The 21,912-nt window shown below is 53.6% G+C and overlaps 4 protein-coding genes across 26 annotated transcripts in view; 1 reads left to right on the plus strand and 3 right to left on the minus strand.

Annotated features, from left to right (window-relative positions):
• Positions 1–12: 12 nt before the first annotated feature.
• Positions 13–1,714, minus strand: RPL36 (ribosomal protein L36). Of its 2 annotated transcripts, none has more exons than XM_059697050.1 (4): positions 1,579–1,714; positions 1,305–1,399; positions 280–414; positions 13–145 (listed from the first exon to the last, which is right to left on the minus strand). In XM_059697050.1, the coding sequence occupies exons 2-4, from the start codon at positions 1,395–1,397 to the stop codon at positions 56–58; spliced, it is 318 nt and encodes a 105-aa protein (XP_059553033.1). In that variant the 5' UTR covers positions 1,398–1,399; positions 1,579–1,714; the 3' UTR covers positions 13–55. The 2 variants fall into 2 exon arrangements, with proteins under 2 accessions (XP_059553033.1, XP_059553034.1); XM_059697051.1 differs by having other exon boundaries at positions 1,523–1,597.
• Positions 1,640–8,175, minus strand: HSD11B1L (hydroxysteroid 11-beta dehydrogenase 1 like). Of its 14 annotated transcripts, none has more exons than XR_009452986.1 (9): positions 7,636–7,838; positions 5,650–5,736; positions 5,207–5,337; positions 4,501–4,612; positions 4,064–4,155; positions 3,645–3,738; positions 3,369–3,534; positions 2,803–3,287; positions 1,640–1,748 (listed from the first exon to the last, which is right to left on the minus strand). XR_009452986.1 is itself a non-coding variant. In XM_059697037.1 (8 exons), exons 2-8 carry the CDS (start codon positions 5,720–5,722, stop codon positions 3,092–3,094), a joined length of 864 nt encoding a protein of 287 aa, XP_059553020.1. In that variant the 5' UTR covers positions 5,723–5,736; positions 7,934–8,175; the 3' UTR covers positions 2,610–3,091. The 14 variants fall into 14 exon arrangements, 12 of the variants coding, with proteins under 12 accessions (XP_059553020.1, XP_059553021.1, XP_059553024.1 ...); XR_009452987.1 differs by having other exon boundaries at positions 1,695–1,797; XM_059697037.1 differs by lacking the exons at positions 1,640–1,748; positions 7,636–7,838 and adding an exon at positions 7,934–8,175 and having other exon boundaries at positions 2,610–3,287.
• A 91-nt stretch (positions 8,176–8,266) lies between these two features.
• Positions 8,267–10,201, plus strand: MICOS13 (mitochondrial contact site and cristae organizing system subunit 13). Its single transcript, XM_059697049.1, has 4 exons — positions 8,267–8,438; positions 9,159–9,336; positions 9,528–9,579; positions 9,972–10,201. The coding sequence occupies exons 1-4, from the start codon at positions 8,410–8,412 to the stop codon at positions 10,067–10,069; spliced, it is 357 nt and encodes a 118-aa protein (XP_059553032.1). The 5' UTR covers positions 8,267–8,409; the 3' UTR covers positions 10,070–10,201.
• Positions 10,202–14,170: 3,969 nt separating this feature from the next.
• The window catches only part of SAFB (scaffold attachment factor B), a 35,863-nt gene continuing 28,121 nt past the window's right edge, over positions 14,171–21,912 (minus strand). For 3 of the 9 annotated variants that reach the window (XM_059697013.1, XM_059697015.1, XM_059697018.1), the window contains 7 exons: positions 20,079–20,369; positions 18,573–18,710; positions 18,318–18,360; positions 15,811–15,929; positions 15,394–15,500; positions 14,911–14,977; positions 14,171–14,690 (listed from right to left, as the gene is read on the minus strand). In XM_059697013.1, coding sequence (XP_059552996.1) covers positions 14,186–14,690; positions 14,911–14,977; positions 15,394–15,500; positions 15,811–15,929; positions 18,318–18,360; positions 18,573–18,710; positions 20,079–20,369 — 1,270 coding nt within the window. In that variant the 3' untranslated portion in view covers positions 14,171–14,185. Of the gene's footprint in view, positions 14,802–14,910; positions 14,978–15,393; positions 15,501–15,810; positions 15,930–18,317; positions 18,361–18,572; positions 18,711–20,078; positions 20,370–21,912 lie in introns of all 9 variants that reach the window. The other 6 variants (XM_059697017.1, XM_059697019.1, XM_059697016.1 and 3 more) reach the window with 5 other exon arrangements.

The raw sequence follows: 21,912 nt of genomic DNA on the forward strand, positions 1-21,912 counted from the left end.
AGGAGCCCCAGGTTTCTGAACAAGTTTTATTACACAGACAGGGAGGGGCTGGGGTTCAGTCCTTCTTGGCTGCTGCCTTCCTCATGGCTGCAAGGACATTGCTCAGCTCCTCTCTCTTCCTCTTGGCGCGAATGTGTGTCCCCACCTGCAAGCAAGGTGGGCCATCAGCCTGGGGCCCAATCCCACCCTCTGTCCCTCTGGGCACAGATGTGTTTCCACCCGCCTGGCAAGAGGCCAAATGCTGCCACCCAATCCCACCCCCACCAACTGCCCACCTACCCTTTTCTTGATGAATTTCAGGGCCCTCTTGTCCTTAGAGACCTTGAGCAGCTCCATGGCGCGCCGCTCATAGGGGGCAAAGCCACACACCTCTCGGATCATGTCCCGAACGAACTTGGTGTGCTTGGTGAGGCGCTGGGGGTGAGGGAAGCCATCAGGACGAAGGCTCCAGACCCAGACCCCCAGGGTCCTGTCTGGGCCTCCAGCGGGAGCATTCTGTCTCCTCCCCATCCCCCCAATGTCACCAGCACAGCAAGTCATGCCTGGTCCTTTCCAAAGGCTGCCGTGCAGAGTTGGGGCTACTCAATAAAGTGTGGATAAAAAAGGGGCCCTGTAACCAACACAAGTCTTGCTCAGCAAAGTCTTCAGTTATGAGCAAGTCTTTGTGGGTAGTCTGCTAACTGCTGTGGTGAAAGGTGTTCAAGCAAACCCTGCCCACTGTTCTTGGGCACCTAGGTGAACACCTCTGATGACAATGCCAGAATAATCCATACCCCTCGAGGGTGTGACCGCCCTCAAGAGCACAGTCTTAACTATCCTGCTTTCTTCCTTAAATTCCCTCCTTAACTTGGAATGCATTAAAGAAGTGGCAGACTGTTAACCTCGGGGGAAATTTTAGATCTTGCTTCCAGGCAATGGTCAGTTTGGTTCAAATAAACTCATGAAAATTCCCTACAGGTGTGGACGTTTCTTAGGTGGTCGGAGGCCCGTAAGCCCTGACCTGCCCGAAACGCCCCAACCCGACACTGAAAAGCATCAGCTGGCCAACCCCACGCGACGCCCCCTCTAGTGGGCAAACCGCTTCTGTCAAACCCGCCCCACCTGCCCCGCTTCCACCCCGCGGGCCGGAGGGACTTCACTCACTGCTCTGGCCGGCCCGGCACCCACTTTCTGCCGCTCAGCCCACCGCGGGCTCCCCGCTCCTCTCGGCAGCCTGGAGCCTGTGCCCAGGCCGTGCCCTCCGCCCGGGAAGCCCTTCCCACCTCCCGACCCGCAGCAACCCGAGCGCGCGCCTCCGAACTCACCCCGCGGCGGCGGCTGTGCCTCGGCTTGCTCACGTTCTTGGTCACCTTGTGGCCCTTGTTGAGGCCCACGGCCATGGGGTAGCGCAGAGCCATGGCTGCGGACAAGGGAGGGGAGGAGGGGGAGAGGTAAGTCCCGGTTCGGCCTCTGCTGCCCAGAGCGCAGCGACCCGGCCCCCCCGCAGTCGCTCGCTACACCCAGCCATTCCCCCAAGCCGCACCGGAGGCCCTGGGGTACGGATGGCGGCGGATCTCGCCAGCACCGAGATGAACTAACCTGCTGCTCCTCAATGGCTGCCGCGGCGGAAGGGCTGGCGGAGCGCGGAACTCTGGGATATCTATTCCTCACGAGTTGCGCGGGCCAGAGGCAGGGATGCTGCGAGCGCCCCCTGGCGGCTAGAGGAGTTCCTGCGGCCTCGTGAGCATGCGCATTTACCCCAGCTAGCCCTAGTGAGGGGTCGGAGTTGGTGGGTGTGCCTATGGCAATGGTGCCTCCCTATTCCGGGGGGTGGAAAGTTCGAATCTCACCTCTGCTGGGGGAAATCACATCTCAGCCGCTAGCTGGCGCCGGGGACTTCAATCTCCCAATACCTGAATTTCTCCATTTACAAAATAAGGGCAATAATAGGGCATATTCCAAACCAGGGTCCTCAAACTACGGCCCGCGGACCACATGCGGCCCGCAGAAAACATTTGTTTTTTTACTTCAAAATAAGATATGTGCAGTGTGCATAGGAATTGGTTCATAGTTTTTTTTTTTTAAACTATAGTCCGGCCCTCCAACGGTCTGAGGGACAGTGAACTGGCCCCCTGTTTAAAAAGTTTGAGGACCCCTGTTCCAAACTGTTTGAACAAGATGTAATGGTACCTGACACAAAATAAAACTTCCATAAACGAAGGCATTTTATATGAGGCCAACCTTTGAGTTAGGGCTAAGGAAGGCGATGTGGTATAGTGCCCGTTGGTGGCATTTGATGTGAATCGATTTTATTTTAGGTGATGCAGAGATGAGAGGCATAAGAACAAAAATTTTTTTTTCTGTTTTTTCTCTTTCAATCCTAATGTCAAGTGTGTAGTCCTTGATGCACGTTAGTATTATTCATGCACAAACCATGTATTTTGTGTGGCAAATGCCTTTGGTCCACCATCAGTACCCTTCCTACTGCCTGGACTTGCTGGGTGAGCCCTCCCCCCGCGCCCCCCCCAGTCTCCCAGCCCGTTTCTCCACCTGTGAGATGGGGTTGGGAGCTCTAGTGCACACACTCTTCCCTGCCTGCTGGAAGGACCAAGACATTTGAACAACAGATGTGCAAGGGGAAAAGGATATTTATTATGAAAAGGGAGGCGGGTACAGAGCAAAACACATTCCTTCCCTTCTCCCCCTCTTTGGACCCTACCATTGGGTAGATGGTTTTGTGGCTCTCCTTTGCTCAGGGCAAGGAGTGGAAAGAACAAATCAGGTGGTTCCCAGGGAGCCCCCAGGGCCGGCTCTCCACATCACCTCTCCAGCCTTAGTTTCCCCATCAGCGCAATGGAAGCAGCAATCACATCAACAATGACTACGGAGAAGACTGAGCTAATGCCTTCCAGGCCCCTGACAAGGTACTGGCTCACAGACGCTGCTCTCACACCCAGAGATTTCATTGCTTCCGGGTGCTAATGGTTTTTCTGGCTTCCCTTCCTGTATTGATGATGCTGTCTTGGGTCATGGCCGCCCTCTCAAAGGCATCTGTTTGTGTCCCACCTTCAGGCGGCTGGGGGAAGGGTCCTCTCTGAGAAGATGGAGGAGCTCAGGCCGCAGCAGTGGCAGTGACATTGAGCTCCTGGCGGACGAACCAGGCCCTTGGGTGAGGCAGCCAGGCCCGGAGCAGGCAGAGGACGTGGAAGCGCCACGGGTAGAAGACGTGGGAGACCCGCGTGGCACCGCCCCGGATCACAGCCAGGGCTGCCTTGGGCCCCGGGGCCGCCTGGGCCCTGGTGACACCCCTGGGGACAGGAGTGCTTGGTGCGGACTGGGGCTGGGCTGGGTGGCCCCCCACAGCCCCCGGCTCCCGCCCCTGGTCTTACCTGACTCCCTCCTTCGCTGAGGCGCGATCCTGGAGGCCCAGGACGCACCTGGTGATGGCCACGTTCACATCCTGCACACGCAGCTCCCGCTGCAGGGCGCCAAAGAAACTGTCCAGCGCGAACTTGGCCGCGGAATAGGGACTGGAGAAGGACGCGGGCACACGGCCTGGGGGGGCGGGAGGGTAGCCTCTGAGCTGCCACACGCTGCGCCCCCTCCTCGAGGTCACCTTCCAGCCCCATCCAGGCTCTCCCCTCTCCCCGCCCCGCGTCACGCACCGAGCAGCGAGGACACCACCACCAGGGAGCCCTTGCTGTCCGTCAGGCTGGGCAGCGCCAAGGAAGTCAGTTGCACGTAACTCAGGAGGTTCACCTGGAGGCGGCGACTGGGAGTCAGGCCGCAGGCCCAGAAGGTGGAGGCCGGGGCTGGTCAGGGGTGGGCGGGGCCAAGGCCTAGCGAGGTGGAGCCTGGAAGCAGGAGGGCAGGGGCGGGGGCAGGAGCCCAAAGAGGGACGGGGGTCGGGGGGTGGGGGGGGGTGGGGGATGGAGCCTGGGAGGGAAGGGCTGGAGTGCCAGCAGTGTGAGGAGCCACAGTGGAAACGGGGTGAAACTAGCAAACTTAGAGACGGGACCTGGGGACAGGAGGGATGGCGCACCCGCCCGGAGGTGGGAGGCAGATTCGAGCAGGGGCGGCGCACCTGCATGAGCCAGCGGGTCCCTGGGGCGCTGTGGGCCCGTGTGCCGGCGGGGGCAGCCCCGAGGTGGTTCAGCACGAGGTAGTCCAGGCCGCCTGTCCCGGAGAGGCCCATCAGCGAGATGCTAGTCCTGAGGCTCCACCCCCGGGACTCCTCCCGAGCCCCGCCTCCTAAACTCTCAAACTCCACCCAGAGCGTGGATCCCCGGAGTTCCGCCCTCGGTAGAGCCCCTTCTCCCGAGATTAAAGAGACGCCCCCGACTCCCCGGATCCTGACAGGCTACAGGCTACGTCCCTAATCCAATGGAGCTCCCCAGATGCAAGGAGGCTCCACCCCTGGTTACGCCCCAGAACCGTATAAATTTCCACCCATTACTACCACACCCCCCACGCCAATTCGGGTCCTGCCCCGAAGGTCTAAGCCAAGGCCCCGCCCCTCACCCAGCTTGTCCAGCGCAAACTGCACCACGAGCTCGGGCACCTCGCGGGAGGCCATGTCCGCAGCGATGAAGAAGACCTTGGGAGCGCCCAGCTTCCGGCAGTTCCCTACCACCTGGGGGGCCAGAGCTGCCCGTGGGCCCCTCCACCCCGCAGGTTCCCTCCACCTGCCAGACGCACGGGGCCCCAGCCTGAAGCCCCCTCCCGTACTCTGAGCCTCCCTTTCAGTTCCCAGAGCTTTACCACGGGGGTCATCAACTGCATCTGTTTCATTTGATCAATCATCACGATTTAAAACTCAGGAGCTATCAAATAAATCTCAAGGTTTCTGGCCCCCCTTGAAATTCTGGAAGGTTTGTGTCCAAGAGCTGTGCATGTCCTCGGAACGCTGGGTTGCTAAGAAAAGTGCACCCACCCCCCTTTTCAGTTTGGGAGCCCTATCATCACAGCCTTTGGACATATCAATACTGCCAATTATTGGGGAACACTCCTGCTTTACACTCACTGTCTTACTGCATCCACCCGATACCACAGCCCACAAGAAGGGACTTTTTCCCTTTTGCAAATGAGGAAATTAAGGCTCACAGAGGTTAAGCAACTTGCCCAAGGTCACATGGGAAGCCAGAGATCTTTGCAGGGATTCAAACCCAGGCCTCATTTTCCACCCCACTCGCACCCTCACCATTACACTGGAAATGGGGTGTCTCACCTTCTGCAGGAAAGCCTCAGTGTGGGCAGTGAGCACCAGGTGGGAGCCCAAGCGGGCATAGTGATAGGCCAGTTCCTCCCCAACGCCAGCACTGGCCCCTGTCAGCAGCACACGGGCTCCCTGGAGGCTAGCTGGCAGTGAGCAGAGGTGGTCAGCCTAGAGCAGTGGTTCTCAACCTTCCTAATGCCTCGACCTTTTAATACAGTTCCTCATGTTGTGGTGACCCCCAGTTTCATTGTTACAAATTGAACATAATTAAAGCATAGTGATTAATCACAAAAACAATATGTAATTATATGTGTTTTCCGATGGTCTTAGGCGACCCCTGTGAAAGGGTCGTTTGGCCCCCAAAGGGGTCACGACCCACAGGTTGAGAACCGCTGGCCTAGAGGGTGCACAGAGCAGCTGGCCGGATTCCTCCCTGTCCCACCCCAGGCACTCACCTGGGTCAAAGTTGTCAGCCCAATAATAGGTGAAGAATAGGGCTCCCAGCCCAGTGAGGAGTAGTACCTTCATGGCCCTCCCTGGGTCTGCAGTGAGAGAGAAGGGTGGCCAGCATGGTCCTGGGCCACAGCCACACCTGTTTCCCCAACTGCTCCATTGTTTGAAGATCATCTTGGCCCCTAGTCCTGCGCCTCTTCTCCATCACAACCACCACCACTTGGTCCAGGTCACCATACAGGTCACCTGAACCACTCTACCAGTCTTTGGGGCTTTCTCCTTCCAGGCAACAGCAGACTCTCATCTTGCCTCCCTCTGCTGAAAATTCTCCCAGATTCATTTAGGACAAAAGTCACACTCCTTGATGACCAAAAAGGCCCTTCACGCACCAGCCCCTCTTGCTCACTCTGCCTTTTGTCACACCAGCCTCTTTGCTGTTCCTGAGAACCAGCCAGTCACCATCTGCCTCAGGGCCTTTGCACTGCCTGTTCCCTCTGCCCTAAATGCTCTTGGCAGATAATCCAGTGGCTTGCTTTTACTCCTTTCAAGTCTCAGCACAAAAATTACTTCTTCCCAGGGCACTTCCTGGGCCTCTTTTTTTGAAGCACTTCCCTTACTTGCCCTTACCTCTAGAACTTCTATCTCCTCAGAACTTAGCATCATCTGAAATCACCTTGATGATGTGTTTCATGTTCACTGTCACTCAATTCTCCTACCAGTGGTTCTCAGCCTTGGCTGCACATTAGAATCACCTGGGAATCTTTTTAAAATCCTGATTTCTGGGCCTCATCCTCCAGAAATTCTGTTTCTTTGTTATGGGGTGAGGCCACAACATTAGTAACAAACAGAATTTCTGGAGGATGAGGCCCAGAAATCAGGATTTAAAAAAGATTCCCAGGTGATTCTAATGTGCAGCCACGGTTGAGAACCACTGCCCTAGGTTGTCAACCCCACGAGGGCAGAAGGAAACAGAAACCTACTTCTGTTGTTTTTTTTTCACTGTTAGGTCTTCAGTGCCCCAAACTGTGTCAAGGACACAGCAGGTGCTCAATAGATACCAGATTAACACAGGAATGTGGGAGGCAAGAGCTGGGGGAGCCCCGAAAGACCACCTTGGAGACACCTAGGAGGAGTGGGAAGGTCCCCATGTTATGAGAGTTAAGGTATGAGAGTTCAGCTTTGGGAGCGATTTACTTGGCCCAGGGAAAAGGCAAAAGAGACAGGCTGGCTGCTTAAAGTTTGGGGAGTCATAGGTTTCCTTTGAAAGGGGCACAGGCTCATCACATCTTGGGGTTTCTATCCTCTGTACTCAGTGGGACAAAGAGGAGAGGGCACTTCTAAGACCCAGGATGCTGAGAGCTGGTGCGATTGGGGAGCTCCCGTATCCCTAATCTCTAGATCCAGCCCTATGTCCTTTGCCCCACAACAAAGCTCCAGCGACCTCCCCTCCTCCCCTATCTCTTTACACTCGGCTCCTCCAACCCTGCTTCAGCCAAGCAGCCAAAGGGATGTGTCAAAAGAAGTCTGGTGTGCCCCTTCCTGCTCTAAACCCTCCAAGGGCTCGCCACTGCTCCAGGTGGAGAGCAAGCTCCTCACGCACCCATAAGGCCCAGGGGGTCTGGCCTCTGCCCACCTGTCCATTCCCATCTTCTCCAACTCCTGTCTATGAGTCGTTCTCAGAAAAGTGAACTTGTCGCCCTTCCCGGTCACACCAGCAGTTCTCTCAGCAGAGAATGCGCTCCCACCTCCTTCCCTTCCAGGGAAAGCCCGCGAAGCCCCTCAGCTCAACCCTCTTCCCACCCATGTAGGGATGGATGGATGGATGGATGGATGGACGAACGGACGAAGCAGCTGGGCTTAGATGGAGGTGGAATAGGGGAACCGGATCCTCGCAGAATCCACTGGCCCTCTGACCTCGCCGGGCCTCAGTTTCCCCGCTGTACAAAAAGGGCGTGCGACCTGCTCCGAGCTCCCAACCGCTCACTCACCCTCTCCAGCCTGTTTCTTCCGCCGGGAACCGGTGTTGGTGGTCCCTGCCTGGGAGCCCAGCGCAGGCCGGTAGGGTCGACCCTTCCGGCGGGCGACCCCCGACCACGCCCCTTCTGTAGAGCCTAAGTCACGTGACTAAGCTTGCCTCTTTGCAAGGAGGCACCAGGCCATGAGGACTCTGCGACGCCAGGCGTTGCCAGGCAACGGCCTACCTGCTGGCTCTTTTGATCCCAGCCTCAGTCTCCAGAAGGAAAACACTTCCCACCATTCGAAACCGCTCACGTGACCTAGACCCACCTCTCTCGAACAATTCAGCTCTCGTGTTGCCGTGGCAACTGGCTTCTAGGGACACTCTTCTTAGGCCCTTGCCCTGAGTCACCCGCGCGGGCGCGGGTGGATCTCCCGGGCTCCGACATCTTGGATTACCCTCAGGCCTCACTCCAGACACCCTACTCCTCTTTTCATTCACACCACCGAAACCGGACTACATTTCCCAGGAGCCTTGGCGGCTAGGCGAGCCCTCCGGCGCCTCACGAGGCAGTGCTGAACACATTTCCCAGACAGCTTTGCGGAGGCCCGGCCCATAAGATTACCTCTCTGCACACTTTCGCGGTGGGACCCAAACCTCTAGCATTTCTGACCGGTAACGAGACTCCGACTCCCGGAGGCCTTTGCGGCTGACAAGGGAAACTACACTTCCCAGAGGCCTCGGCCGCTTCGCTACCGGAAGCGGCGGGCAAGGCGACTGTCCTTGCGTGCGGAGTCGAGCGGCTATGGTGTCCCGAGTGTGGTCGTTGATGAGGTGCGTGTGGCGGGCGGGCCCCTAGCTCCCGAGAAAGTCCTCCCTGCGGACACCCTCTTCTGGTTCGCTCCCCATCTGCTCTTCGTTTCCCGTAGTGTCAGGTGCCCCATGGGGAAACTGAGTTTCAAGCAGAGGTGATTTCCGAGGTCGCGCGAGCCCTTGCCTTCGTATTCTCGGAATGAGATCTCTCCGAGTCTCCGTCGCCTTCTCTGTAAAGTGGGAGTGCCGCACGCCATTTATTGGGAGGTGAATGCGCTCCCAGAGCGGCGCTGGACATGCAGGAAGCGACCAGATGCACTTGGAAAACCCTTGCGGGTTACTCGCGGAGGGTCCCTCCTCGGGACAGAAGGCAGACAGTCAAGGGACTGACGTGTCTTCACTGTTCCCTGCTCTGGGCGGAATCATTAGTGATCCACTGTCCCTTTGCGGGCCTCAGTTATAAGTTGAATGGGCGGAGTACTCCTGCTTTGCACACTGTAAATGGAGAACTGTGCCTAGCAGGGGTCAGGCATGCCTCTGAGTAGCAAGGTGCCCAGTCATTTCCCTATTAGCTGCCTGGCTTCCAGTATGTCACATTTTGGATTGTGGGGCTCCCTAGGGGGACTAACTCCTACTCCCATAGGCCTAGGGCCGCCACCCGCCCCCCCTTCGACCCCCATACATCCCGTGGGTGGCCTGCAGTGTTCCCTAAGCTGCTGTCGTTCCCTTCCCTGCATTCAGGTTTCTCATCAAGGGGAGTGTGGCTGGGGGAGTGGTCTACCTGGTGTACGACCAGGAGCTGCTGGGGCCCAGCCACAAGAGCCAGGCAGCCCTTCAGAGGGCGGAGGAGGTTGTCCCCCCTGCCATGTACCAGTTCGGCCAGTACGTGTGTGAGCAGACGGGCCTGAAGATACCCCAGGTACCCCATGCCGGGAGTGAGGCTGAAGCTTGATGGGAATCAACTTTGGGGTGGCCTTCAGTCCCTGGTCCCTGCAACCTTGCTTGGTTCCTGCTCACTGGGGCATGCGCTGCTTCCCCTGCCTCAGGAGGGAGTTGGGGCTGCCAGGCCCTTCCTCTTTCATCAGCCCCTTCTTCCTTGTCTCTTCCCAGCTCCCAGCCCCTCCAAAGTTTAACTTTCACATCCGTGAGTCCTGGAATTCAGGTAGGCCCTGGTCCCTCTGCTTGGGGGTGTGGCCCCAGGTACCCTAGTCTAGCACCCCTGACCCTGCTTCCTGGTCATGCCTTTCCATCACTCCCCTTACTGCTGTGTGTGCCTCTTGCACATCTAAAAGGGAAGGGGTGGAGGCTCCAGGGAGGTAGGAGCAAGATGGGGCCTCTTTTTGAGAGCTTGGGCCACCACTGGAGCACATCAGGGTAGGTGGCCCCAGACAAGGTGAGGTCCTGTCCGTCTGTTTCCCGGTGTGGAATTGACAAAGTTGGAAGTGGCACCTCTAAGAGCATGGCCGAGTTGGGTGTCCCAAGGGGTTGCATTAAACCCCTTGGCTGTAGGTGGGGAGCCTGACCAGGCCTTGGGCCCTTCTTCCCTCCCCACAGGCATCATTACGGTGATGTCAGCCCTGTCGGTGGCCCCTTCCAAGGCCTGTGAATACACCAAGGAGGGCTGGGAATACCTGAAGGAGCGAATCAAGTAGCCTATCAGAGGCGGCTGCCTTCCCCAGTTGGAAATGGGCGTGGATGCCCTGGACCTCAAGCCTCTGGAATGGGACCCTAATCTAAGGGCAGCTCGCGGCCTTGCCAGCCCAATAAAGGACTTTGGAAGTGTTTCCTGACCCGTGTGCTTGCCCCAAGAACATGGGGTGGCCCTGCTTTGAGTGTGTGTGCTTCTGGCTCCTGGGGGCTGCTCCCGGCCTGATCTTGGTACACACCTTTTCTGTCTGGTCCCTGACCACCAGGACCCTCACCCCACTTGGGAAGTGGGTACAGATAGGTGGCCCCAGGGCACTGGGAAAGGGTTGAGAAAGTGCTGAAGGCCAAACTGGGCTGAAGGGGCTGGGGTCTTAGTGGACTGAGCCTTGGGTAGGCAGTCTGGGAGCCAGAGCTCAGTAGAATGGGAAGAATTCATCTCTCCTGTGCCATCTACACTCCCTATCTTGCCTGGTCTCCAGTCTGGTAAGCACAGGCCTGGAGGTCATTGCCCTCCTGACTTCATCTAATGGAGGTGCTCTGCTCCCTTCAGAAGCCTTCCCTGGCATTCCTACCCACACTGTCTAGTGATCTGAACGTGTCTGCTGGGAGGTTGGGCTGTCTAGATGTTCCCAGCCACCCCACGGTTGAGAGCATCCCCTATTGTGGCACTAGGAAATCTGTGCCCCAGTCAGGGTAGGAGGTGGGCATAGACAGGAGCCAGAGGCTGATCCAGGAGCCTGCCCTGAGGGCAAGAAGACCCTGGCTATGGTTCTCTGATCCAGCATGGAATTCTCTGTTCCCAAGAGTGCTGGGGTGTTTGTCCCTCAGTTTAGGGATAGAGCTCACCCAGGCCCTGATTCTGGAAGCAGCAGCAGGTATTACACGTGAGAAAAGTAGAGGCCAGGCATTTCCCCAGAGAAGCAATGCATCCGTTCACCTGATGACAGAGGTGTAGCTGACGGTGGGTGGCCTGGCCTGCGGTGCTTGGGGACGCAAAACCCACAGTGACCTGTGCTACCATGGTCTCCATGGTGGGTCTCCCCTGTCCATTGTGGCACCTGGATGCTGCGCAGCTCCCTGTGCCGCCTCTGCACTTGCTGGGCCTCTACCGGGATGGGAGCAGGTCTAGGGTGAAGGCAGGATGGGTAAGGCCAGGGAGCATCCCTGATCCTTGGTGCTGCCCAAGAGGGAGCTGGTGCTGGCCATCTCAGAAGCAGGAGTGTGGCCCAGGTTCAGGACCCGCCCAGCCTGGTTCTCCACCCACTGAGCCCTTCCCCCAGTCCCATCGGCCCATTTTACAGATGGAGACACTTGTGCAGCCAGGTTAAAAGCCCAACCCTGTCCACCAGGAACCCAGATGGTTAACCTTAAACCCTTCCTGGGACACAGGATTTCCACATGCCTCACCCTCATGGGCCCATGAGGGATGTATACCCTGGCTGTGCCATATGCTCCACCAGGCTCCCTGAGTGCTCTCAATCCAGAGTCTCATTGATCGGCTGCCTCCTGCGTGCCCCACACTGGGGATGGAACCCGCAACCTGGGCATGTGCCCTGAGAATCAAACGGTGACCTGGTTCTTAGGACATCTAGTCACTGAGCCATGCGAGCTGGGCTCAACCCACTTTTATCATCACTATTTTATGAAGTGGGGAGAGACCTGCTAAGGCCACCCCACTGCACTCGAGCAATTGTTAAAAGCCCATTGTCAGTCCAACAAAACCTGCAGAAAAGGAAACCAACCTTTGTAGGTGGGCAAGGGGCTGCCCTGGGGGCATGCTCGGCTCTCCTGGCACCCTCACCTCCAGGAGGCTGTGTCTTGCAGCTCCATGAACTTGGGTGTGTGTGTGTGTGTGTGTATGTGTGTATGTATTGGGGCATGGGAGGGTCCCCTGAAACTGAACCCAAGCCCTGGTCTCTACAATCTGATTTTAGTCACTGCCCACATGCTGGGTCCAGGATCCGCTGCTGGCTCCTGACTCCCATTGGCTACTCACATCCTCCATGTGGATCCAGCGCCAGCCCAGAGACCAGAGTGCCACTCTTGATCCCCTCCATTGCCTCACCTAGTCAAACCCCCAATCCCTCTTTGTCCACTTGTATCATTACCAGTGCCAAGACCACCTCCCTGATCTCCCCAAGTCTAGGCTGGCCCCACCAATTTTTCCCAAAGTCAAGTCTGATCATGGCACTACCTGCTCAGAAATACCATATGGCTCCCCACTGCCCTCCCTGTGAGCCCAGATACTTCCCAAGGACCCTCTTACTCCTCTAGTTGCCCACAACTCATGGGCCCCCTCAACCAGGCCACCACCCTTCCTCCTGGCTGACTCCCCTAACCTATTCCTTCTCAGACTGAGTTGAGGGCCCACTCTGGGCTTCCTTGGCACCCTGTGGGTGCCCCATCACAGCGCCTACCACCTCAGGGCAGGGCTTCCTCACCTCAGCATCACTGATATTCAAGGTCAGACGAGTCTTTGGGGGGCCATCCTGGGCACTGTAGATAATGAGCAGCATCTCTGCCTCCATCCCCAAATGCCAGTAGCACCCCTTATTTCCCAGTCATGACAACCACATGTCTCCAGGTGCTGCCAAATGTCCTCTGGGGACAATCACACTAGTTTGAGAACTGCCTTCGGGGTTGGTATGAATACCGTGGCTGTCTCAGTTCTGGAGTCAGAACCTAACCAGGGTCTCACTGGGCTCAAATCCAGGTGGTAGCAGGCCTGGCTCCTGGAGGCTCCAGAATCCATTTCCTGGCCTTTTCCAGCTTCTAGAGGCTGCTGCATTGCTTGGTCCTTGGGTCCTTTTTCCATCTTCACAGCCAGAAGTCTTCCTCTCTCACATCTGTCTCCCCTGCTGCCCTATTTTTTTCCTAAGGACCTGTATGATGATATTGGACCTACTTGGATAACCCAGGGTCACCTGCCATCTCAAGTTCCTTAATTTTTAAAATCTGACCTGACAAGTCCCATTTGCCACCAGAGTTCACTTTGCCCGCCCCGTCCCTGTCCTGGTGGGACTGTACTAAGATGGTGAGTTCTGCTAAACCCGAGGTGACGGAAAGACATGAGCCTCAAGGATCCCGTATGTGCTGGGCTGAGGGGTTCCATGCCACCCGCTGAGAACAATGTCCAGCTGATGCTCTGTTCCCAGAGCCGATGCTGGGCAAAGGCTGAGCCCCTTATGCTGTCCAACGTTGGGCCACACGGGCTGCAGCAGCCTGGTCTCTTCCCATAGGTGCCTGAGGGCCAAACCAGCTTTTATTAAATCTGGAAGTACAAGGTGAGACACCCACACAGACAAACCACTGTGTGTTTCTCTGCCAACAGTTTTGTGGTCAACAGGGATCCTAGCGGACCAGAACTTGGGAGCTGCTCTGTGGCCTTCAGAGAATTAGGCTATTTGTATCTGGGGTGGAGGGGAGATGGGATGGGGAAGAGGGGGAATAGGTGGGAAGGAGAGGGGGAAAGTCCCACAATGGTACCTCTTAAAGCAACCCAGTAGCTGCATTTTATACAGTTAAGCAAATGGAGACTCAGAAATGAAGGAACTTGCTCCAAGGCAGGATGTAAAGGCAGAACTTGGTCCCCTTGTCACAGATCGGTGGTTGGTCTCTGGCAGAGGAACAGTAAGCCCATTGGTTGAGCAGAGGGGCTATGACTCCTTGAAGCCGAGGGTGGGAGATAACTACCAAGCTGCAAATCCCTGGATTACAGACAGGAATGTTTGGTCCCTGAACACACCTGCCTCACACCGTCCAGCCATAAGGTCTCCTTCCTTCTCATGTCCTGACAACACCCCTTCCACACTCAGGCCCTGCCCCTCCCCCAGCAGAGTTCATCACTTCCTGGTATTAAACAGCTCCTCTTCCTTCAGCTCCCCACTTTGTTGTTAACGTGCCCTCACCCCACTAGGATGTAGTTCCACTCATGTGAGGTCCCTAGAGGAGTTAGATCCATAGAGTCAAAGTAGATGATGGGTGCTGGGGGAGAGGGAAGATAAGTTAGTTTACTGCATTCCTTTGGGGAAATAAGTTCTGAAGATGACTGGTGATGGTTTACACAGTATGAATTAAATGCCACCGAACAGTGCACATAACAATAGTTAAAATAGTAAATTTCATGTTACATATATTTTACCATACATACAGAAAATAACAGCCTGTTCAGCAAGGACTACAGGATTGCTGGAAACTGCCCCTTTCAGCCCTCCTTCCCTAAAGGAAAAGCTGTGCTGAGTATAATTTTGTTTTAAAGAGAAGTAAAAAGAAAATGCTTTAAATAAAGGATATGTGGACAGAAACACATTTATTACAAAAAAAAAACCAAAAAACAAATTCACATTGTATCGAGCTACAATATGGCAGCAGATAAAAAAAAAAGATATTGTACACAGTTTAAGATAACTCCTAAAAGAACATACTCTGGTTGCCACATGACGGAACGCGGGATTCCAAGCACTTAGTAGCGGCGAGTGAAGCGAGCGTCGTTGGGCCGGCTGCCCCGGCTCTGGCCAGCAAATCCACCTTGCATTCCACCACGCGGGATCACGTGACCCCGAGAGGCCCCAGCTGGGGTAAAGCTGCCACGCCTGGAACAAATGCAGATGCTCATATGTTCGGAGTCTGTTTAATGGGATGTGTTGGGTGCCTGTGGGTCACATGCTCTTCGAAACCCTCTTCCCTCAAGCAGCAGCACCATGGGACAAACCCCGCACCATTTTAGGACACAGCACACTAGAGGAGGCAGTGTAATTGGGAAGACTTGAATGTTTCTAACACTTCCCCAAGGCAAGCCAACGTATGAAGAGGAGACTAGTACAGAGAGACCAACAGAATGCCTTACCCTGACATCCTTCCCCTGTTCATTATGTGACCTCGCCCAGAGTGACCAGACATGCTTCTCTCACCACCTGGAAGACAAGAGACACTTTTCACAGGGTGCTTCCAAGCACAGAATGTAGTTTAGAAGACAATGACAAGGATCCTGGTAAGTCCAGTCCCTTTCTTGAGCCACCCAAACAAATCTCACAGGTCTCCAGTGCATGTACAAGCACCTGAACACCACAGGGCTGTCCTCACTACGTTACAGGGGGGGAGGAGTTACCAACACCCACATCACTTTTCTGTGCCAACCCTCACTCCCCATCCCACCCCCACCCAGTCATTAAGGGGCTTCTCCTCTACCAAGCCCTGGGTAGGGAGAACAGAGAAAGCACTCCTGCTCTCAGAGGAGGTGGATTAGCAATGATTAGTGAAGAGCAGGTGTTGCTTAAGCTTTCTAGATGCTTCTCTTCCGACAGATGTGTCCCCAAGAGCCAGTTCTTACCTTGCCACCTCTTGTGGTCCCTGTCTATCATGCCTCCATCAGTAGCGCCCTGCCATGCACGGTCATCCTCAATTCTTCGGCCATGGTCCCCCCAGTCACGTCTGTCCCTTGGAAAGAGACATCTCTGATTTGGATTGCCCACATCTCTGCCTCTCAGAACAGCAACAGCAGTGGGCTCTGGAGCTTGGGGTTAGCATTCTGTGTTCCCAGCCCCCCATCCCTTCAGGCAGTGGGGACTGAGGGAAACAGGACTGGCTCTGGCCCCATGCTACTCAAAGAGCTCCAAGGTGGCCTGAGCCATGGTTGGTGCACTGAGCCACAGAGCCAGTGCTCATCACATCCCTCAAGATGGTGGGTCCTCAGCCTGTCAGCTATATGTGAGGCCCACAAGGGAACTGTGGAGTGTGAGACACAAACCTGGGTGGAGGAGGCAGTCCCCGGCCCTCGCTCATCCTCTTGTCAGAGCCATATCCACCCCACCTGTCACGGGAGTCCCGTCCATGGCGCTCTGGTCCTCCGTGGCGTTCAGGATAATGCTGAATGTTAAAGAGCCAAAATGAAAAGGCTTTAGTATTATCCCTGCATCCCAAGGCCTTTGGGGCAACAAGGTAATAAAGACAGCTCCTCAGAAGCACTTGCACACCCGAGTCAATGTTGCCAGGCACTCTGCACACTGCCTGATGCCACACATGCCATGCATCTCACAAGACACAGCTGCATCCCTGAAGTCTGCTCATGGCCTGGTGACGAACAGGTGCTCAAGAGTCAAGGAAAGGGCTGAGACTCACCCTAATCAGAAGGCAGAGAATTGAGGGACTGAGGGACGGAGGGGTGCTGGGACCTAGCAACTGCTCCGTGCCAAGAATGGGCCCCTGTGCTAACAATATAATCAACACCCCAGAGAACCACAGCGTGGAAGGGCCACGAGGGATCCTTTAACACAACTCACTACTGGGCCTGGCATCATGTCCCTGATTTGCCACCGGCTCTGCACCATCAAGCGCTGGGCTGGCGCAGCCCCAGTAGTGCCTGGCCCCATTTTTCCTGCTCCATGAAGGAGGGATGAGAGAAGAAGCCCCTGTCTGCTAGAGGAACACCCATGGATGACTTTTAGGGACCAGGGGAGGTGGCTTTCCCTCCTTGACTTGCTGTTCCACAAACCCAACTGGTGACCTTGGGAGCTTTTGCCCCAGGATCACATTTGACATGAGAGGGAACTAGAAGAGAGCCCTGGTCATGAAGCCCCTCAGATGCTTGCTCCAGCAGTCCAGTCACTGCCCACAGCCATCCACAGCCATGCTCACCTACCCCTTAAGCTGGGAGCCCTCCAAGGCCATGCGCTTACATGGAGCCCTAACTGCCACCTGGTCTCTTACCCCTAAATGTGCACGGACACCTCCACAAGAGAAGATAAGGGGGTTAATTTTACTAGGTGGACAAAATAGAGCATTGTCCCTTCAAGGGGCGAAATAAAAGACCAAAGTGCTATCAAATTAAAGAAGAGCTGTTTAAAATGGACCCCTGAATAACGCTTCTACAAAAGAAATTATAGCTCATGATTTACAGAGCTTCATCTGATTGTGGACAAAGAACAACATTTAAGAAAGAATTAATTTTTACATGTAGCCTTCTATTTAAAGACACATAAGTGGACAGAGGAGCATTTAATACAGGGAAGCAGGAATGTTCAACTTAGCAAGACCTGGTTCTTTAAAGCTCATTTCCACCTCTTCCTGGCATTTTAAAGTTTAACCAACATTCTTTTGTCCAACTAACTAGTCCATCTAACAGTTCAACAAAGCCCCGAGGGTCTGTGCTCTTTCCCCTTTCTGATGTCATATGTCATCATCTGCCATTTGGGGCAGCCCTAAAAACAACAAACCCTTTCAGTTTTGCATTGTCTGATGTCAGATGAAAACCCGCTAGCAATAACAGCTATGTGTGAGGGACTATGCAAACACTTTCTGTGCACATGTGGTCTCATTTATTCAACTACCTATGTGGTAGAATAACCTCATTTCACAGCTCGAGAATTAGGCTCGGCAAAAGTGGTGGCACCAGGCATGACCCTGGTTCTGATTCTAGAGCCTTAACAGTTTAACCCCTGTGTTCAACTTTTCCACCAAAGAAAAACCGTAAGACTGGGTCTAGATTTGGCTGCATGTAAGATTTATCTCCAAGAGTAGAGAAAACAAGACTCAGGCGAGGATCAGAGGAACCCCTCGATATACCAAGGAACCAAGCCATCCCCAGCCACGTTCTTAGGAAATGATGGAACAGGCCGGGAAAGATGCTGGAGTCAGGGAAAGGACGGACTCATAGGACACCAATTCTGCTGAACACCACCCTGACCACAACCTTCTCTCAATCCCTTTGATTTTCCATGTAAACCACTCAAGAGTTGGGGCTCCTTGGGAAATTTCTCAATCCACATGTAAGATAGGAAAATAAGTAGAAAACTAAGCTTATTTCCTAAGGTGTTAATTCTGCAAAGAGAATGAGTGGGGACCAGAGACTGAGATGCTATCTGAGGCTCAGCAGGGAAGGCTGACCAGTGACCACAGGTACACATGGACTCCACAATAAAGAAGTGTGGCATCTGTCAGCTGTGTGGGTCACAAGGTACATTCCTACAGAGCCTTTCAGACTCACCCAAGGCTTTCTAGCATTTTACTACCAGTGCATTTAGTTACTAGGCGTGTAGAACTTCAGGTCAAATCCAAAAAGGGCTTCAGAAAACCTGCTGAGATTTCCAAACAAGACGAAGCACAATTCAAATTGTCATCCCACAAACAGTGAAGGGCTGCCCTTCTCCTTTACTCATTCTTGCACTAATGCAAAAGGGGGGAGGAGGGAAGGCTGGCAGAAGAACAAAAGAGAACTCAATGGGAAAACTTTGCCTACAAGCATAGCTTCTGATTTACCTGTCCTTCTCTTTCTCCCATCATTGACCTTGAACCTTCTCTCCTGAAAGAGATAATTGAAAAGAAACCATAAGGAGATATTGGTTAGACCACCAAGTAGAAAACATCTCCTAAATTGAATCCAGTATTCCACACACACAGTTCAAATGGATTCACGGAACCTAAAAGGGCCAGCCTCACTTCCTCGCTAGTAAGAATGACCCAGGACAAATGTCATCTGCATTAAGTAGGCAGGATGATGAGGGCCCAGCTAACCTGTCTACCGAGTGGTCAGGGTAGCGGCCCCGGTCTCTGTGGTCAAAGTCATGGAAGCGGTCGTGGCGGCTGAAGTCAGAATGGTAACGCTCATCCAGGGCAGCTCTCTTGGCTTCTGGCCAATAGGCATCGTCTCGCCTGGAATGGGAAGAAAGGGCTGAGTGCATTTCCCCCCTCCAAATAGACCATCTTGTGGGAACTGGTGAACTTACCCCCCGAGACTACCCCTGATCCCACCACTTAACTTGATCAACAGAGTATTCTTTGCTGTACAAGCTGAGAGAGACTGGAGGGGTGACGTAAGGTCTGACTGAAAGCCCTGGCTGGTGTTGTTCAGTGGTTAGAATGTTGGCCTGCGCACTGAAGGGGGTCACAGGTTCGATACCTGGTCAAGGCATGTATCTGGGTTATAGGTTTGATCCCCGACTTCTGTTGGGGTGTGTGTAGGCGGCAACCAATCGATGTGTCTCTCTCACATAGATGTCTCTTTCTCTCTCTGTTTCCCCCCCGCTCCCACCTTCCCTCCATTCCACTCTAAAAATCAATGGAAAAAATATCCTCAGATGAGGATTAACAATCAAACAAAAAATCTGACTGAATGACTGTTCTATTTTGTTCAACACATCTGCTTCCCCGAGGTAGAAAAGCTTTGGTTTGACTGTAAGAGGTGATCACACATACTCATCTGCAGAATGGCCACCATGAGGGTTGGCCTTAATCTATCAAGACAGTAAGCAAGAGGTGTTATCGGGGCTCTATAGTGTACTTCTGTGTCTTTTACCATGACACTGACTTGATCCATTAAAGACATCCAGTGGGGAGGACTTTTAGAAGTACGTGAAGTGATGTTTGAAAACATTTGAGTAGAACAGACTCCCAGCATCAGTATTCTGCACAAAGGCATTAAAAAGTCCTAAAGGAGTCTAAAGACCTCTTATAGAAGTCATGTTGTATGTTATACAGAGACCTCTTTTAGCTCATGAGGTAGAAAAAAGATAAATGCATTTGGAAACACTCAGAAAGGATCACTGCTGGGATTATCACCCAGAGTCCTCACAGCAGGGTTCAAATTTAGTCCTCTTTTTCACTCGTGGTTAGCACTTTCATCTCACATAACACATCAATATTTTTTATAAGTTTTATTATTTGAATAAGCAAAAACAAATTACTGCAATGATTACAAAGCCTGGAAGAGGCCCAGAGCAGGTGCTCTTTGGTCTGCCTGCCTGCCCAGCTGCTCTGGGTACCTGAACTTCCTCCTCCCTCCTCAGAATCTGTTCTGGGACTGGAAGATAGTGACTTCATCAGCACAATTTTGCCCAACTATCTCCTCACTGGACCTCAGACCATTGCAAATTCCCTGACCAAGTACAGGACATTGAACGGAACTGTAGCAAGTGCTTCCTTTTAAATAAGAATCCCAAGTGAACATGACTTTGGGGACCATAACACAATCCTTAATGTCATAGGCCACCCGAGGGCAGCTGGTGGGAGCAGCTCGCTTACCGGCCATCCACGTCATAGGGCCTCCGCACAGTGGGCCGCCGTTCCTGCTCATAGCGCAGCTCCTGCTGACGCCACAGCTCCTCCCGCTCTCGGTGAATGCGCTCTTGCTCCTTCCTGCGCTCGTGCTCCACGTGCATGCGCTCGCGCTCTAGCCGCTCCCGCTCCATGCGCTCCCGCTCCAGGCGGTGCCGATGGAAGGCCAGCCTCTCCCGGGCATACTCCAGCTGCTCCCGCTCCTCCTGCTCCCACAGTGCCTGCATGCGCTGCTCCCGCTCACTGCGCTCACGCAACCTGTGGGCAGAGAGCAACAGCTGTAGGGGACCAAAGGCCGCAGTGCTGGTGGCACCACCCAGTGGGGTGAGCTTTATGAATGCAGAGCAACCATGGAGCACTGCAGAAATGCAGCTTGCAGGGCTGGGTCTAGACCTGCAGGATTGCTGCTCTAGCAGGAAGAACAAGGAGGAAGCCCACTGCATCCAAAAAAGCAACAAGAGCCCGGAAACTAAAGCATTCGCTCTGCTTCCGGATGAATCCAAGACCAGCCAGGTTACAGCAAAGGGGTATGTACGGGGTCTATAATATAAACTAAGATCTTTCTGGAGTTCAACATCTGATTCTGTAAAATTACCCATTAAAAATAAGAACAGCCCTAGCTGGTTTGGCTCAATGGATAGAGCGTTGGCCTGCAGACTGAAGGGTCCCAGGTTTGATTCCAGTAAAGGGCACATGCCTGGGTTGCAGGCTCAATCCCCAGTAGGGGGCATGCAGGAGGCAGCCGATCAATGATTCTCTCTCATCATTGATGTTTCTCTCTCTTCTCCCTTCCTCTCTCTGAAATCAATAAAAATATTAAAAAAAACAAACAAACCAGAACATATTTCTCATAGCTAAGTCTGATTTAGAACCTTTGCTCTCTAAATCATGAACTTCAATTAGTCACTGTGAAACCAAGCTAGTGCAGTAGAATCAAATCATTAGATGCTGTTATATAAATTCAGGTGAATTTAACAAGCAAGGGCCTGTAACAGCTGAATGGTGAAGTGCCAATGAGGCCATGCAGGGCCCCCGCCCCATGCTGGACAGCTTTTCTTCTGGTAGTGATACTGAGCATACTGTAGCACGTTTCCTCCAGTCTCTGTATACCTGCGAGCCTGTCTCATTTCCATCTTTTGCTATGCATTTACTGACACATATTTGTACTAACAGAAATGCATAATCTTGCCTTGTTTTGTGTCTGCATTTTGGACAAAATGGCAGCTTCCCTGGTTCACGTAACACATCAGAATCCTCCCATATCTCCATCTCTATAGATTTCAGGAAGAAGCCCTTGGAGTAGGCAGGTTTACATAACCAGCAACCAGAGGCAGACCTCATGGTTGTTCCCAACCTCACAAAAAGGGACACCATATCCCCATTTTCCTGTGCATAAGTTCCTCCAGGGAGCTGTGAAGAGGTGGCATTACTGTGCCCAGACATTAGGATTCCGAAGTGTGCCTATGCAGAATGTCTCCCTAGGCTGACTGCCATGTCCACTCCCACCTCTACCAATACCCGTCTCCCATACTATAATTCAAACGGTGGATCAAATTAAACTGGTGAATAAAAAGCTGGTCTCACTGCTGTTTTCATCTCAATTTCCCTGATCCCCAGTGAGGCTGAACCATTTTCTATAGGTTTCATGGGCACTTGTATATTGTCTTTGATCCATTTTACTACCAGGTTATTTTTTTTCCTTACTACATTTCAAATGACCTTTATTCCCACCTGTCATATGTCTTTTGACTTTCTCTTCCGTCTTTCATTATAGAAAGGTTAAAGTTATGATTTAGTCTAC

Source organism: Myotis daubentonii, chromosome 5 (assembly GCF_963259705.1).
Source record: "Myotis daubentonii chromosome 5, mMyoDau2.1, whole genome shotgun sequence".
Taxonomy (NCBI): Eukaryota; Metazoa; Chordata; class Mammalia; order Chiroptera; family Vespertilionidae; genus Myotis; species Myotis daubentonii.